Source organism: Mustela lutreola, chromosome 14 (genome assembly GCF_030435805.1).
Source record: "Mustela lutreola isolate mMusLut2 chromosome 14, mMusLut2.pri, whole genome shotgun sequence".
Taxonomy (NCBI): domain Eukaryota; kingdom Metazoa; phylum Chordata; class Mammalia; order Carnivora; family Mustelidae; genus Mustela; species Mustela lutreola.
In genome coordinates, this window is record NC_081303.1 from 57,616,576 (window position 1) to 57,634,564 (window position 17,989).

Here is a 17,989-nt window from a genome sequence, read left to right on the forward strand (position 1 = left end):
TTTTATGTTTGTGATTAAGAATGTTTAATTTTTTCTCATATTTCTCTCATCTTCTGTGTTTTTCTAAGCTTTTAATTTTATTTTTGTTGGAAATATGAATAAGGCCTTCTTTTACCTTATATCTTCAATTGGTCTTTGTGTGTATAGATGAAGGCTATTGATTTCTGTATTTTAATTTCACAGCCCACCACCTATCTGAATTATTTTGTTGTCTGTAGAATCTTTCCACTTAAGTCTAGTGGAATTGCTGAGTTTAAATCATATCATCTGCAAATATTGATATTTTTATTGTTCTCTTTTCTGTGTTTATACTTCTAATTTCTCTCTTTTGACCAGTAACAACAGTGAGAACATCTAGTGCTGTGTTAGACAGTAGAGCTGATTATAGTAATGTCATCTTGACTTAGCAGTAAAGCTTTAAGTATTAGCCCATATATACAATGTTTGTTTTTCACATATGTATGATATTCACAGATATATAAAATATCTAGGTGTACCCATATATATACATGTATATTTCATTTTATATATGTATTTTATATATGTGTGTATAATACACACCCATACACACACATGCACACACACTTAATTCTTGTTCTTCCTGCTAATAATGGTCTAGAAAGTCACCACAAACTCTGTGTTAACAAATACTGAACCTTTGCTTCTAGAGGTACCATGTGTACATATGTATTTCATATTTCTGTATGTATTTCACATACATATGTACAATACCTACCCATACACACCCATACACACACAGAGAGACTCAATTCTCATTTTTCCTGCTAATAATGTCTAGAAAATCACCACAAAAATCTGTATTAACACATACTGAACCATTGCTCCTAGGGGTATCACATGTACATGTATTTTTGTGTGTGTGTAGATAGAGATATACCTCACATATAATATTAATTCCTAGAGCATTTCATCCTGGTAGATTATACTTGCTTTGTTTTACAAGAGAAAAAAGTAGGTTAACAGCACCAGAGTTGACATTCAAATCCTATCTAACTGGCCACAGAGCCTGTGTCTTGTACTTCACAGTGCTGCCCCCTGCTGTCTCCATCCCGTGGTTGTCTCTGTAGAATTGCTGAAAAGGACAAGGCGGAGCAGCACCTTGTTGGACCCCAGTAGGGGATGTGCACATATGGACGACTCTGATTTTTCACTGCTCTGTGTGTGTACATGCCTTGGAATGATGGTGGAAAAAGCCCAAGGTATTAATTTTAGGGCTACAAGTAGATTTTAGCCAGTAGGTGAAATTGCAGATACAGAATTGGCAAATAATAAGGATCATGGGTATCAGCATTTGTAAGTTATGTTAGGGAATTCCTCATCAATTCCTTTTTTTATTCATTGTTTTTTTAACCAGTAATTAGTGTTGAGTTTTGAAAAATTTCTTTTCACTGACCAAGAAGGAGATCATTTGAATTTTCTTCTCAGATATATTAATGTCAAGGTATTTCAGTAAACTTCTCAATATTTTATGTATCTTTTTGACTTCTTAGAATACACCTCTTGCTCATAAAATATATATTCTTCAAGTGAGGTCCTAGAACTTTCTAGTTTTTTACTTAGATTTTTAATTAATATCATAATAGAGATTAGTTTGTGAAATATTTTATGGTGTTTGTGCAATACTTTTTTTTTTTCCTATTGATTGATACTTGCTTCATGTATAAGCATTTGATTGGAATTATATTTTCTGGAGTAGTTTAAGTGGCATGTAGAATTATCTGCTCTTATAGCATTTTGTTTTAGGGTAATTCATGTTTTAGAAACTGGAATTACTTTATAAACAATTAGTAAATAGGAGGATTATGACAATAAAATGCAGTAGTCACGTTAGTTCACGCACAATCTTTTTTGTGAACCTAGGCTATACAACGTTAAATAACAACAGCTGAAGGGAAATTACATTAACACAGATGCCTGCGTTCACCTCTTGTTCCGGAAACACTTCCTTGTGTGCCTTCCAGCTGCTACAGGTCTTGATCTTGTGACAGCCAGAACTTTCCTGAACTCTGTGGGTCTGTGGCTTCAACATCACAAAGCTACCCTTTCTGTTTCTAACCAGCCAGCTGATGTGCACTCTTCCAGTTAGTGAATTCCCTGGGAAAGTAAGGCAGCGCTTTCTGTCAGAGAGGCTCTTGCAGAACATGTGGTTTTCCCCCAGTGAAAAGGCACTCCCTTGAACTTGGTCAGAGGGGCTGCGGAGGCAGTGTGGGCAGAGTGCAAGACAGCCGGCCAAAAGGGTGTCTCTCTCTCTCTCTCTCTTTTTTTTTTTTTTTTTAAGATTTTATTTATTTGACAGACAGAGATCACAAGTAGGCAGAGAGGCAGGCAAAGAGACAGGAGGAAGCAGGCTCCCTGCCAAGGAGGGAGCCCGATGCAGGGCTCGATCCTAGGACCCTGGGAATCTCAACCTGAGCTGAAGGCAGAGGCTTTAATCCACTGAGCCATCCAGGTGCCTTCATCCTCTCAAGTTTAATATCTTCTATATCTGGACTTCTGGGGTGTCCTCTCTCAACACCCCAGGCTGAATCATTTACCTCTCCCCTCTGTGCCTCAGACAAGTGCTTCTGTCACTCCAGGCAGTTCTTCAATACATTCCTGGTCACAGATCTGGGAAGAACCAGCAACAACAGGAAGAGTGGGCACATCTCTAGTCTGTGACATTTCTTCATGGGGTCTTGAGGGAGTAGGGGGCTGAAGTTTAAGTTGCTGCAGATCCTGGCATGGGAAGCCAGGCGTGCACAGCCATTATCCCAAGGCCGTGATGCTTGAGTGGCACAAAACCCTCTGGAAGCCTTGAGGACATGGGCACCGATGCCTAATCACAGCCCACCACCACCCGATGCTGACCCACTGACCCACCAAGGTCAGTGCAGCTGGACAGGTCAGTGGTTGGTCCAATTCTGTGCCAGAGACAGAGGCCTCACCAACTAAAGCCCCGCCCAAGCTCAGCCATGCCAGCTTTTTCACTGTCCCCAGCAACCTTTAACCTATTTCCTGATAAGCCCAGGTATTTAAAAAAAAAAAAAAATTGTTTTGTGAGAGCTTTAAAAAAGCACAAATGAGAAAAGATCTGTATTTGGTATTATCCTCTGAATCCATTGTCATGTGTATCTTCAGAATTGTTCCCCTTCATTCCCAGATTTTCTGTTTCTTTATGACTTGTTTAGAATTATATCTCTCTCCGGGCGCCTGGGTGGCTCAGTGGCTCAAAGCCTCTGCCTTTGGCTCAGGTCATGATCCCAGGACCGTGGGATGGGAGCTCTCTGCTCAGCGGGGAGCCTGTTCCCCACCCCCACCCCCACCCCCCCCACCCCACCCCCCGCCTGCCGCTCTGCCTACTTGTGATCTCTCCGTCAAATAAAAAAAAATGAGATCTTTTAAAAAAAAAAGAATTACATCTCTCTCTAGAGTCAGGTCTTATAAATTGGATTTTTCTAGGAAATTATCTATTTTATTTATTTTTAAATTTAATTCTCTAGATTTGTGTAAAGTGGTCTCTTATAATTACAAAAAAATCTTCTGTATCTATGGTTATTTCCTTCTTGCTTATGGTTTCATTGTACTTCCTGATTAGATTAACGTTTGTTTTCAAAGAATCATCTTAGCCAAGTGTGTGTGTGTGTGTGCGTGTGTGCGTGCGCGCACGTGTTATGTTACACTATTGTGTTAGTGTATATGTGTGTATATGTTAGTTACACTATTGTGAAAATGTCGAAGGGATAGGAATGGCTTGGAATCATTCTTGTGGTATCTTCCTCTCTTTCTGCCTTGTTCTGTTCCAATCTATTCAGCAAGATGGTCAAAGGCATGCTATGCCTATTGGAAGAGTGAAGAGGATAGCACCTGAAATGAAGTTAGCTGAGGAATCTTTGGCCATAAACTTTGAGAAGAGTTAAAAATACTTAATAAATCAAATTATTCACAAAGTTCCAAATGTCTATTTACTCAGGTTCCTTTTTAGTGATGATTAGCATGTCAATTATTAATTCAAACATTGTCATAAAAGCGTAACAAATTTAATAATGTGAAGTATTTTGGTGAAATTCAGATCTGAAAATTTTTCAAATATTCAGGTCAGTAATTTTATAATTCAGATAAAACTTGTCTTGGACTAAACATTTTCTAAGGAGGCTAGGTACAGAAGATGTTAAATACCTTTTGAAATCACAAGCACATACTTCACAAAAAAATCTGTGCTAGCTAATGTGGCTGACTTGAAAGCATTTTAGAAAACAAGTTGCCTTTTTACTGGGGTGATTTTATCAGGCAGCCAGAGAACTTATATTTAACATTAATTTGGAAAACTTTGATAATCTAAAAAATTTTAACATTGTCTTATGAAATACTTTCTGTGTTCATCTTTAAAGCTTGATATTAATTCTGGTTTTAAAAAATAAAAATTTGAGCATCAGTTAGACTTATTTTAAATGATATGCTGTTGTATAGTTGTAAAAACTATTTCTATCATGATAAAAATATATTATCATTAAATCTATCACAATTCTTTAGAGATTACCCTGTGACACTGAACTATTACCGTGGAGTCCCCATTGTAATAACATAACAACAAAATATATTTCAATCTCAGTATACCCTTTAAATGCATATTTTTGGGGTGCCTGGCTGGCTATGTGAAGTGTGTGACTCTTGATCGCTGGGTTGTAGTTTCGAGCTCTACATTGGGCATAGAGATTACTTAAAAATAAAATCTTAAGTGTATATTTCTTATTTATCAATAATGCAAATATTTCTGTAAATGAGAAAGTTGACTTGGGATAAAGTACCAGGTAACAAAAAGTGTCAAATTATTTTATCTTGTCTTTTCTCATTAAACCCACAGTCTCTGACAAGATATTTTAGTGTGTTTAGAGTTTGCAAGATACACTGGCCATGAACCCTCATGCTTCTTTCATTGGATAGCATTTTATTGCTTTGTTTTCTAGTTATTTTCCTTCTGGTCTTCATAGGTCAACCCAAATTTCTTTGAAGGAACTTTCCTTCATCTATCAAATTTTGACAGAATATATGTTTATATATATATGCATATTATATATAATTATATTTTATATATGAATATGTTATATAATATGCATATATATGTGTGTGTGCATATATATATATCTCCTTTTTCCCCATTTCTTTCTCTTTCATAATCCTTTCTGTGGCATGTATGATATTTTTACTAGAAATACTCATTTTAAAATATTTAGTATCCTTATCCCCTGAAAAATATTGAAAAGCTTCCTTTTTAGCAATGATTAGTGAGTCAATTATTAATTCAAACACTGTCATAAAAGCATAACAAATTTAATAATGTGAAGCACTATCATAAAATTTAGATCTGAAATTTTTTCAGATATTCAGGTCAGCAAGTTTATAATTCATGTAAAGCTTATCTTGGACTAAACATTTTTCCAAGGAGGCTAGTCACCGAAGCCTCCTGATAAAACGTAAGCTTCGTGAGGGCAGGGAGTCTGTCCGGTTAGTTCACCATATATCCTCAGCACTGAGCAAAGTCCAGGCAGAGAAGGCAAGCAAGTAAGGCCTCCATGAGTGGACATGAAAACGAATAGGTGGACGATGAGCACAAAGTCTTTTTCACACAGTTAGGACACGTCACTCACGAGTATTCGTGTCTGATTTTAATGGACGGGCAGCCTCAGGCTCTGCTGTGGAGCTACTTGGTTCTCAGGAGTCAGGCAGAAGTCTGGCGTGTTTGAGACTCTCTTCATAAATTAATATTCACTGAAGTTGATAACCCGCCAAATCAGAAATGACTGATTTGTGATTTGGATCTCTTGGTGATTTAATGTCTCAGAGGACAGCTTTGATTGCGGCGAAGTAAAACAACCCATTCATTCTCCCATGTCACCTTTGATTTTGACTGAAGTGGAAGTACTTGTGGCCAAACTGATTTAAGGTCCGATTCAAGGGTTATCAGCCCATAGTGCCTTCAGCCTGTCTTTTTGGGCAATTCTATTCACCAGCAAATTAATTTTCTAGTCTCATAACTCTGTCATTCCTTCCTTTCTTCTTCAATTCTCTTTTTAGTTTGGCTGGATTGGGAGCCCAAAATTGTAGCTTTTACAGGTTTCTATAAAAATACTTTCAAAGACAGTTTTTCAAACATTATTCAAATTATAATTTTTGTATAAATATGTATATTTAATATATGTTATAATTTACCATTACAACTGTTACAGAATATTACATCTTGTTTTTTTATTGTGTTATGTTAGTCACCATAAAATACATCATTAGTTTTTGATGTAGTGCTCCAAGATTCATTGTTTATGTATAACACCCAGTGCTCCATGCAACACGCGCCCTCCTTCTTAATACCCACCACCAGGCTCACCCATTCCACCAACCACTCCCTTCTAAAACCCTCAGCTTGTTTCTCAGAGTCCACAGTCTCTCAAAGTGCATCCTCAAGCAGAGTCCACAGTCTGTCAAGGTTCATCCCCAAGCAGACAAATTCAATTATCATATAGTTTCATTTACTTGTGGGACATAAAGAATCACATGGAGGACATTAGGAAAAGGAAAGGAAAAGTGAATTGGGGGAAGTCAGAGAATATTATTTCTTGATCTGTGTTTTCACACAAGGCTCTTGTGGTTTTCTGGTTCTCAGCTTTTTGATTGTCCCATTTCTGTCTCCTTCCTGAGCTCCACTAGCTCTAGTTCATAGTCTGACCTTTTGCACAGTGTAGAGACTGATATAACTCACTTCTTATCAGACAGATCATTGTTTAAAATAAAATTTTCAGAATATTTGGATAGGACCATATATGCAAGTATTATTTTAATCTTGGTATAAGGACTGATTCCTGAAAGAGGCAAGTTAAGAGTTATGCTTGTGAGAGACACCTAATGGGGGGTTGGGGGGGAATAGAATATCCATACAAAATTGAAACAGGAAAAAAAAAATTTGGATCATTAGACTCTTTGATTGGCAGCTGAGTGGGATGGGGATTCATTTCCCAGAACCAGTCAGAATACCATTAAAAGTTGATCTTGAAATTATTTGAACATTTTATCAGAAATGCTAATTTCTTCCAAGAAGAAGGTCATGAATTACATTTCACGCATAAAGGAACAACAGATTTGGGACATCATTTATTCTTTACATTTTCTTCTCTAGACACTCCAAATATTGCATTTTAAAACTTAATTCATCATTTCATCCCATCTATTAAGTCAAATCTACACCTCCTCCTGTGTCTGCATTAAAGGTTGTAGCTCACCATTCACCGGGACTTACACAGCTGACATCTCAGAATCATTCTAGACAATTTTTTGTCTCTTTGTCTTCGACACCCGTATCATGCCCATGTCTGTCACCTTGCATGTTAATTTTGTTTCATGCATTCACTTCACTCTGACCACATCGGCTCTCCCCAGGCTCTCTTCAGGTACCAGCCAGGCGAGAGCAGCAGCATCGTACATGGCCGTGGTAACTCCCACATATCTATCCTCTAAACTGCAGCCAGAGCAACCTTACACAACTGAAATCTGACCCCTGCACCCTCGCTTGTAACCAGGCAGAGAAATCTCCATAATCCACATAATAAAGTCCAAGTTTCCTTAAAAAGTTTCAGAAGATTCATAGGATTCATGAAATCCTATCTACCGCTCCTATACCTAGTTTCTTTTAGTGCCATGCTTTATGATCAATACGAATGTAGTAGCTTCTACTGCTACCTAACCAGTTACCGAAGTTAGTTCCATAAAACAGCAGAGACGGACTGGACTGTCTATGGATCAGGAATCTGGGTCCTCTGGTCAACTTGTAACAAGATTGAAATCGAGGTGTTGATTGGCCTGTGTGTTTCTTCTGCAGGTCGGTGTCCTCTCTCAAGCTCACAGGGCTGCTGACAGTATTCAGTTTCCTGCACTGGTAGCACTGAGGTCTCGTTCTCTTGCTGGCTCGTGGCCGGGGATGGCTCTGAGCTCTTTCAGGCTCTTCTCAGTTGCCTCCCCGGGGACCTCCTCCACACGTCCTCTTACACCTCAGTCTCTCTTCAGGATGGCTCTGGATCCTGCTAAGGGCTTCTCTGGCTAGTCAGATATGCCCAGATGAACTCAAAGTCAATTGACTAATCACCTAATCATAGCAGTGGTATCTCATCATGTTTACATTTCTTTCTGAAACTAAGACTAAAGTGAAAATCTTAGAGAGGTCGTCTTAGACTCCTGCCCATCACAGGTACCAAGCAGTGTGGATTTACTGCCAATACTCACGTTCCTGCTTATACTATTTATTCTGATGAAACATTCCTTCCTAACTTTTGCTCCTGGTTGATCCTTATTCACCATTTGAGATTTTGCTTAGGCATAATATTCTACAGAATATGTACTTTCCCTCAGCTAAGTATTCCTCTGATAAGTTATGATGGTATGCTATGTGTATATGTCTCCTAGCATGAGTCCTATCCACTTAAGACTGTGTTAATTGGTTTGTTTCCCAAGGGTAGATTATTAGGCACTGATGCCACCATAACAAAATATCATAGACAGTACCTTCAACAACAGACATTTAGGTCTTCAGTATTCTGGAAACCAGAAGTTCAGGATGCTAACATGATCAGTTTCTGAAGAGATTTCTTTCCTGGCTGGTATAGGTTGCCTCTACTTTCCTGTGTGTTCACATGACCTCTTCAGGGAGAGAGAGAGAGAGAGAGAGAATGAGAACAAGCCCTCTCTGGTGCCTCTTCTGAACAAGGGCACTAAGCCCATCATGAGGACACCCAACCTTCACGATCTTGTCTAACCCCAATTATATTTTATAAAGGACCTGTCACCAAATACAGTCACATTAGAGGTTAGAGTTGCAATATATGAATTTGGGGGACACCAAATTTGGGGGCAGGGATGGAAATTTTCTCCCCTTTGTAATAGAAATGCCTAGGAACCTTTCAATAATATTTTTAACTATACTTGTCTTGTAAGGCCAAGCTCATCATATTTGATGTCCTTTATTTTTAACCTCTATTGTGCAATGAGTTACCACTTCTTATGTTCTAATATTGCTTCATACCCTTCTAAATAATTTAATGCCTCAACTTCCAGCTTTGACTATACCACTTCATTAACTAATTAGTATATAAAAATAAAGTCAATATTCCTTAACCTGAGCCAACTCCCGAAGTCCAGAGATATACAGGAATACTGAGGTAAATATCTTTCTTTTTAGGTATGTTTAGTTGGTTCATTTGATTAAGCATCTGCCTTCGGCTAGGCCATGATCCCAGGGTCTGAAATAGAGTCCTTCATAGGCTCTTTCCTCAGCAGGGAGGCTACTTCTCCCTCTGCCTCCTGCTCCCACTGCTTGTGCTCTCTCTCTCTGACAAATAAATCAATAAAACCTTTACAAAACATCTTTCTTTTAATTAAAGCATTATAATCTAAATCCAAAATAGAAAGACCTAAATGTTCTGTGATAGGGGATTGGTCATACTAATTATATATTAACAACAGTAAATAGTGTATTCACAGAAATGATATTGTAGAAAATAATAGCATCATATAATAATCATGCTGGAATATTAAGTACAAAATAAATTTAAAGAAACAATATATTTTCTTTATATTATTAGTTTTCCTATCTAATTTCCTGACCCTTCATATATACTATGCAATCCATGAGGAAAAAGACTGTGTTTTATTTATCATTATGTCCCTGGAATCCAACAGATTGTTGACAGACAGTAAACACTGAAAATGTTTATTGCTTTGACTGAGTTGGCTGAAACGAAGTGGGAGAATATAAAATGTGAAAATATTCTTAGTAACACAAAGATATACATACTGCCGTGTATTCATGTATGATATTAAATATTAAATCTGTTACATACATTTTGACACAAAATTAAAACTATCAATGTAATTATAAAAATAAATTCCCCTTTGGAAATGGATGGAATTAAACTATTTCCTGTGCTCCTTCTAAGTACAGGCAGCACTTTTATCATTTTTAAAATATTTCTTTACTTGGTGGAGTTATAATATTATACCAGTTTTGTTAATTGGACAAATGTATTGCTTTTCAAATTTCTTTGAATGTTTTCTTCACTCATGATTTATAGAGCTCCAGAACTCAAATGTATTCTGATAGACCTCTATAAGCATCTGCAGGTGAACAATTCTTTAAAGCCTGCAGCTCTAATAGTCCGAAGTAGCTAGATAAACAGTTCAGTTAGTCAGAATGAACCATTCCAGTTCTGAAATTACCAATCATTTAGTTATGGATTGTACTGCCTCTACGTTTTTCCTTTTCTTAAGTAAAGAGGCTAGTTATTTTCCTGCTTTGGGCCCCTTAGATTTCCCTAAACAACTATCTTTTGGCATGAAGAATAATTGCATAAATTATCTCAGCAGGACCTGAAACAAGAACAAAAATAATAAGTGATTATGTGTGACTTAGTTTTTCCCAAAGTTCAGGGTGTGCATGTGTGTGTGTGTGTGTGCGTGCACGCGTGTGTATTTGAGATTATATATGTATGTTTGTGTTTAGTAAACAATAGTAATTTTTATAAAATTAACAGACAAGGCATAGCATCTTGCTTGATTTTGAGATCAAAACAGAACTATCAGGAATAAATATTCATTTTATCTATTTAGCAAATATTTGCTGAATATTCACTATTCACTGTCATATTACATTAGTAAGTAACTTTTAAATAATGAGTAAGAAAGACATATACCATTTTCTCCAAAGCTTATTCTTTTTTCTTTTTTTTTTTTTTCAGTATTTGGTTGGGAGTCAGTGGTGAGAACAGGTAAAATCTACTCTCAGCAAAAATATCAACTATGATCGCCTTGTTATTCATTAGATCGTCCAGCTTTATTTATCCTATAACTGGAAGTTTGTATCATTTGACCAAACTCTCCCTTTTTCTTTCATCCCCAACCCGTGACAATCACTTCTACTTTCTGTTTGTGAGTTTTACTTATTTTTTTTTTCAGCAAAGCTTATTCTTAATCTACCTGTATGCTACTTCTTATTTCATCCAGCTGTCTCAGAGAAGGATATTTTCACTCCTTCCTAAAACAAACTCTTCTATTCATTTTGATCTTGTTTGATAAGCTGTACTCATTGTGTTTTTCCTTTCTAATATCATCAACATTCTTTATTAGTTCCTATTTTTAGTCCTCCAAAGCTTGCAACATATGTTCCATGAAAGTAGTTGTATGCATTGTGTCTTTCTTAATCTTGAAATAGTGCTCAGCACATAGTGGTTGTCACTAAACATTTGGTGAATGTTGAGGAACTAAGGATGACTGTTGATTAGCTTTACAAAGTAACAACAGAGGTCTTTCTTAGATGCTGAGAACTCTTCCTCATCACTTTTGTTGAAAGAGAAGAGTTCTTCCTTATTCTTTCTCTCTCCTACTCACTCAACTCACTGAAATATAGTTTTTGCTTTTACCTCTCTCATGATACCGCTTTGGTTAAGGTTAAAGCTGATCTAATTTATATTTTTGAGGGGAAGTTGGTCAAGGTAACTCAATTTATTGATTTTTTATTACCATATAATGTATTATTCATTCCAGGGGTACAGGTCTATGATGCATCAGTCTTAACACATTTCACAACACTCACCATAGCATCCCCTCCCCAATATCCATCACCATTTCACAACACTCACCATAGCACATACCCTCCCCAATATCCATCACCATTTCACAACACTCACCATAACACATACCCTCCCCAATATCCATCACCTAGCCACCGTGTCCTTTCCTCCCCACCCACCAGCAACCCTGAATTGGTTTCCTGAGATTAAGAGTCTCTTATGGCTTGTCTCCCTCTCTGGTTTCATCTTGTTTCATTTTTTCTCCCCTTCCCCTACGATCCTCTGTCTTGTTTCTCAAATTCCTCATATCAGTGAGGTCACATGATAATGTCTTCCTCTGATTGACTTATTTTGCTTAGCATAAAGCTGATCTAATTTCTAAATGCAATATGTCATTGTGAATTTTGATGTATTTAAAGGATCTTCTGTACTTTTGATAATGTTGAACAGTCCTTCCATGAAACTGTCCACTGCTTTGTCTTCTTTAACAGTGTATTTCATTGAATATATGACCGCTACTTGATTAAGACTTCCTCTTACTTCCTTTCTTTTCTTTCTTTACTTTGAATATTGCTCATTGAACATTTTAAGGGTTGTGCCCTTGGATTCCTTTCTCTTCAGTTCTAAAATATTCCTTGACTGATTCATGCAACTCAAAGCATTTCAGGCTGAATATATTCAAATCAGACTCATCTTATTTACCTCTCTCTTGATTGGATCTATTTAAACTTTATTCTCCACAGCCTCACAAACCAGAAATTGGAAAACATTATTGATCCCTCCTTCTGTCACAAATTTTCATTTAGTCAGGCTGAAGGGGCACCTCCATGAGAAGTAGAAAATGGTACCCATTCCTCAGTAATCTTGACTTTTATTTTGAAGACTAGTTCCACAATTTTGTCGGTGTTTTCATTAAAACTACATATTTTACTACCGTGTGTCACAAACATAACAAATTTAAAATTCCACGTCTTCTTTGTGAATGGCAGCCTTGACACGTGCATCCTTGTACGTAACATGCACAAACCGAGGCCGGCAGAGCCCTGTTGACTCTAACTCTGAGCATTTCTTAAATTTGGTCTTACCTTTTCTTAGTTCATGTCTCCATTCTGTTTTGCCCATATCATGCATACTAGTATGTACCTCCGCATCTTACTGGTTTTGCAATTATGCCAGAGTTCTTTCATTAATTATCCCTTGGTTCATGTTATCTGTTGTCTGCAAAATCTTTGATGCCTTGTGTAAACCCAACCTCCCATAGGCTGGCCTCAGAGGCTTTAGATAAACCTCTCTTCCTTCTCCCTTCACCATGACATCACACTGCAGTCAAATGTAGCTGCTCATTATTCTCTTAGCAAGGTTTTTCCTTTATACTTTTAAAGATTTTCACACATTTTCTCTTCCTCAAAATAGCCCTCATCTCTTCCCACCTACTGAACAAATTCAAGTCTTGGGTGGCACTTTTCCTGACTGTGCTACCAGAGTTAGTTATGCTTTTCTTTATGCTTCTTTAATATTGTGTAGATATATAACATTTGCCACATTAAATTATAATGATTTGTTTACTCCCCTGTCTCTTTTTCTAGATTGCAAGTTCCCTGAGTAAACCACAGATTATTTTTCTTTATAACTGCTGTGCTCGACACACTGCATGGTTGTTTTTGAAAACAGGAAAAACACAGCTGGGAATAGACTGAAACCCAAGTCACATGTTTGCAACCAAGGCAATGATGGATCTGGTGGGGGGTGGGGAATCAGTGTCATTGCCTTTGGACTCTTCTTCACTCAAGATTGTCGTATGGGTAATATAGTCTTATTACATGTGGAAAACAAGATTCTTTGAGGAATTCATATTTTTTTTAAAAGGCTATTGGCATAATCCAGAAGCAATGAAAGAATCCATATGTAATTTATTCTCAAATTTTAAAGTTCAATGTTAGATATGCTGTATAAAATTTACTCATGATATCCCTGAGTCTTGTTTTGTTTACATTTTGTCTAAATATGGTTTCTCAGGCAAAGCTGCCTCCATTGGCAGAGTGAACATTTATTACCATGTATTTGGATAGTCTTGTTTTATGCCTGTTTTACATAGAGATTATTAATAGAATTCCCCCTCAATATCAAAAGTATTCTGGTTTGGAAATAATTATACAGTTGCCCTAATTACAAAGAACATTATTGGTTTAATTAGAGTGCCACACAAAACTTTGAAGGACAACACATTAGAAGGGTTGAATAAGTATTGCTGATTATTTCATCATGTTTGGTAAAAGGATAGAGTGCCTTTGAAAACAGTTTGAATAGTAAGATCCAGCAAATTTATCATTTAGTTTCTACTTACATAAGGGAAAAAATCATCAACTTAACAACCTTATTGACATCTTTTAAAAAATAATATTTTATGGTCTGAAATAAGCCTCCTTCCTTTACAATAAAAGTGTTATTAATATCCTAACCCAAGTAGATTTGCATAGCACCTACACAAATGTAAGGGAGTGTAAAGACTTCAGTCAACTATATCGTCAGGGGGAGCATAATTCTCTACAAGATTACCCTCACTTCAGATACCAGTTGCATGTCTGGGCATTCCTGAAACTACTGTCAAGGAAAAAAAATAGCGATTAAAATCAGCCAAAGGCAGAACTGCATAGAGCAGGTAGAATCTGCAGATCAACCAAATGTGGAGTCTCCATTGTCTTCTTTCTGTGGACCTGTTCCTAGCTTCAGTGTTTGACAATATGCATAGAGCATTGCCAACTATTGGTGTTCAGAGTTTTTACTGGTGCCCATTATATAGACCTGATTGATTGCTTACGTGGTGGTTCCCAGTATCCATGTGTACTAATACATTGTGATCCAAAGTCTCCACACTAATCCACATCACTGATCTTTCTGATGTGCCACCCTTCACTCTTGATGACATTGTTAATATCTGGCTAGCCCACGGCAGACAACAATCACCTCTTAGGAGCCAAGGGCAAAGCTAGAACTCTTTGGGGGTAGGGTTAAACTCCTTACTAAATACAAAGTTCTTGCATTTTGATATTCTTAAAGATATGCATTGAGTACAGATATTCCAAAGCTATCCGGTGTCCTAAGTGTGGAAATTTTAAACTAAAAGGACTCAAAAATCCCTATTTAAGCATAGAAGGTTAAGATAAAACATTAGAGAAACAATACTACACTCAACGTGTCTCTGGAAATTGTGTTTAAAATCCCATGTTTTAAAAATAAAAATTTTTTTAACCACAGTCAACTGTAAAATTAAAATCTAGCTCAAGTAGTTGGATCCATACAGGATGACAGAGTGATCAATGTTTTCATGGAGCAATAGAAGGGGCTACCTGTATGGTAGCTGTTAGCCTAGCTATGTAACCTATCTCTCCCTTTCCAGTGCTCTGAGGAAATCTTGTCTAGTGCCATTTCTGGAGTAAGCTGCATACTTATTAAGTGAATGAAAAAATGAATGAGTGAATACTTTCCATTCAAATAGTAAAGCTGGATTATTTGGTGTGGTATTCAAGGCAATGGCTAAACACTTTGGTATTTATGTCCTAATTCCCTAAACCTAAGTTTGTTACCTTACATGTCAAGAGGGATATTGTAGATGTGATCAAGTTAAGGACCTTGTGGAGAGATTTTCCTGAATTGTCTGGATGGATCCAATCTACTTACAAGGATCTGTATGAAGAAACCTAGGAGAGTCAGAATCAGAGAACAAGAAGGGACCATGGTATGAGAGGTAAGAGAGGAAGAGAGATCTGAAGATGTTACACTCCTGGCTTTGAAGATGGAAGAAAGAGCCATGAGCCAAGGGATGTAGTCAGCCTCTAAAGGCTGGAAAAGGCAAGGAATTTAAACGGTTGTCCACAATGAACCCCAGAAGGAATGCAGCCGTGCATTTTAGACTTTTGACCTCTAAAACTCTAAGATATATATTTACACTGTTTTAAGCCAAAGTTTCTGTTAACTTGTTACACCAGCAATAGGAAACTAATACACTCAGTATTTCCTGCTGTTTATATATCTTTTTAATACCTAGTCACAGAACCTGAATGGAAGAACTGTTATTTAAAGTCTGATAAGCTCTGAACATTTAATCAAGGTGTAGACAGCAAAAGACAATATTAGATTTTCTATTTTTGTTAAATTTAGATTGCCAAAGATGGTGAGGAAGTATTCACAATTCATTTAAAGAACACTTACGCATGGCTTCACAAGTTTCAGGGACTCTTCTTAAACTTAAAGATAGAATTAAACAGAATGATCATAGTGTGTCCCTCACAGTGTATGCCTAACTTCAGTGAAATCCCAAATGATTTGGAGACGAGCACAATAAGTTTTTGTTTATGGAAATCGAAGCTTGAATGGGGATCATTTTTGCTGGCCAGTATGTTGAATGTCTGTCACCTACTGAACAGATATTGAACAAGTAAACACAGAAGTAAATATAATACATACTACCTTTGTATTTTGATGTGACACACACAATAGGTAGAGATAGAGACAGAGAAAATGATTTTGACAGGAGATATATCTTAGAATGATAGTCCTGCATGCCCTCTTTAAAGAAAGGACATGCCCCCCTACAACCTGAAAATGATTTAAGGGAGTTCTATACATATTAAAGGGAAAGACATCTCAGGCAGAGGGACAAGAAATGACAATTCTGAATTGTGGGAACAACTTGGGGTGGCCATGAGTTGTGGAAAGAATAACTATGTGGCTTATTGTTCCCATATGGAAATTCTTTCCCGTTATTTCTTGAGAAAGTGAAATGTTTTTCTGTCTCTCAGTCTTAGGAACAATCATTTGGGAAATCAGAAAAATAAGAAAGAGTCAAATGAATGAACAGGAAATTCCAAAGTACATAGTGGAAGGTTAAAGTTAACATTTCAGGGAACCAGGACAGTGTCAAGTTAAAAAGACATAGTCACAATCTTTTGTCAGTCTTGGTTTTAACTGTTGCCATAATATAGTACGTGTTTGGCTTTATATTTTGCTAAAGGTGAGTTATTCTTACAAATAAAATATGTGATAAGTAGTTTATGTACATACTATATACAAATGGTATGAGTGTTCTGAGAAATATGAAGTTTTGGAAACAAAATAAATCCTTAATTTGGCAATTTTGCAAGTGATTCTGTCCATTGCTTTTAACCTTACTAGAAGAGCTGAATGCCATTTATTCAAATGCTGCCCAGTAGTGTTCACTGGTGTTTTTCATTATTTGAATATTTACTATAGGCTAGAGTTCTTTGTAAATATTAATATTTTCTTTTTATTAAGTAACTATTTCACATTTCCATAATAATGACTAGAGACTATAAAGAATATTAGATAATTATTTATAATTTCAAGGACACCTGAGCATTGTTGGGAATTCTAATATCATGTTCACAAAATCCAAAGAAATTAGAAAGAGTAGTGTAGATGTAGCTGAATTACATAAAACAGAACTAAACATAAAATAGGATACATGGAGTCATAAATATCATAGTAGGGTTTTTAAAAATTATTATCTTAAATGGGGAAAACTGCCAAATTTTAAGCAGAGGAGTAACATGATCAATTTTTTTTTTTAAAGATCACTGGAATAAAATAAATGATTACTGACTTCTATAGACAAATAGAAGAAAGAGGTACATAAACAGAAAAACACGCTTAGGAAACTACTTAGAATAAAAAATGGCTTTGACTTGAAGGAAGATGGTGGCCATGGAGACAGAAATGGGCTTATATGAGGTATATTTTGGAGGTGGAACAACAAAATATTTGGTGGAATATTAGAAATGTGTAAGGAGTGGCAGGCTATTCAAGCAAAGGATATGTGTGCTTAGGAACAGAAGAAGGGATTAATTATGGAAAATTAATTTTAAAACCTTAAACAAACAGTCCATTGTAGTATTTAATTGCCATACTCTAAAGACTAAAGACTATATCTGCATGTACATTCATTTAATATGCTTTTAAAAAATGCCTTCTAAGAATAGGGACCTCTGTTAGATCTAAGAATTTCAACCTAAATGATGCCATTCTTGCCTTGAAACAGGATTTTCAGCTTCCTCACCATGAATTTTGGGCTGAATAATTTTTTGGCAGGCAGGGGCTGTCTTGTGACTTGTAGGTTATTTAGCAGCATCCTATGGGAGAGGCCAGCAGTAGTAGTATAATTTAGCCAAAGTGGGGAGTAGGGATCTCAGAGGACCTGGGCTTCTGTGAGAGGAGGGGACATGTGAGTAGAGAAATAAGACTGATCAGTAGGTCACAACCAAGTTTTTAAGCGACCTGCCTGTTAAGAAATTGGGATATTGGGGCACCTGGGTGGCTCAGTGGGTTAAGCCTCTGCCTTCGGCTCAGGTCATGATCTCAGGGTCCTGGGA

The 17,989-nt window shown here is 36.7% G+C and overlaps 1 protein-coding gene across 4 annotated transcripts in view; it reads left to right on the forward strand.

Moving 5' to 3' along the window:
• BRINP3 (BMP/retinoic acid inducible neural specific 3) overlaps positions 1-17,989 on the forward strand; it is a 392,077-nt gene that overhangs the window by 119,076 nt on the left and 255,012 nt on the right. For 3 of the 4 annotated variants that reach the window (XM_059146396.1, XM_059146397.1, XM_059146398.1), the window contains exon 3: positions 10,773-10,802. The exons of the other annotated variant lie outside the window; for it this stretch is intronic. In XM_059146396.1, coding sequence (XP_059002379.1) covers positions 10,773-10,802 — 30 coding nt within the window. The remainder of the gene's footprint in view (positions 1-10,772; positions 10,803-17,989) is intronic. 4 annotated transcript variants of the gene reach the window in all.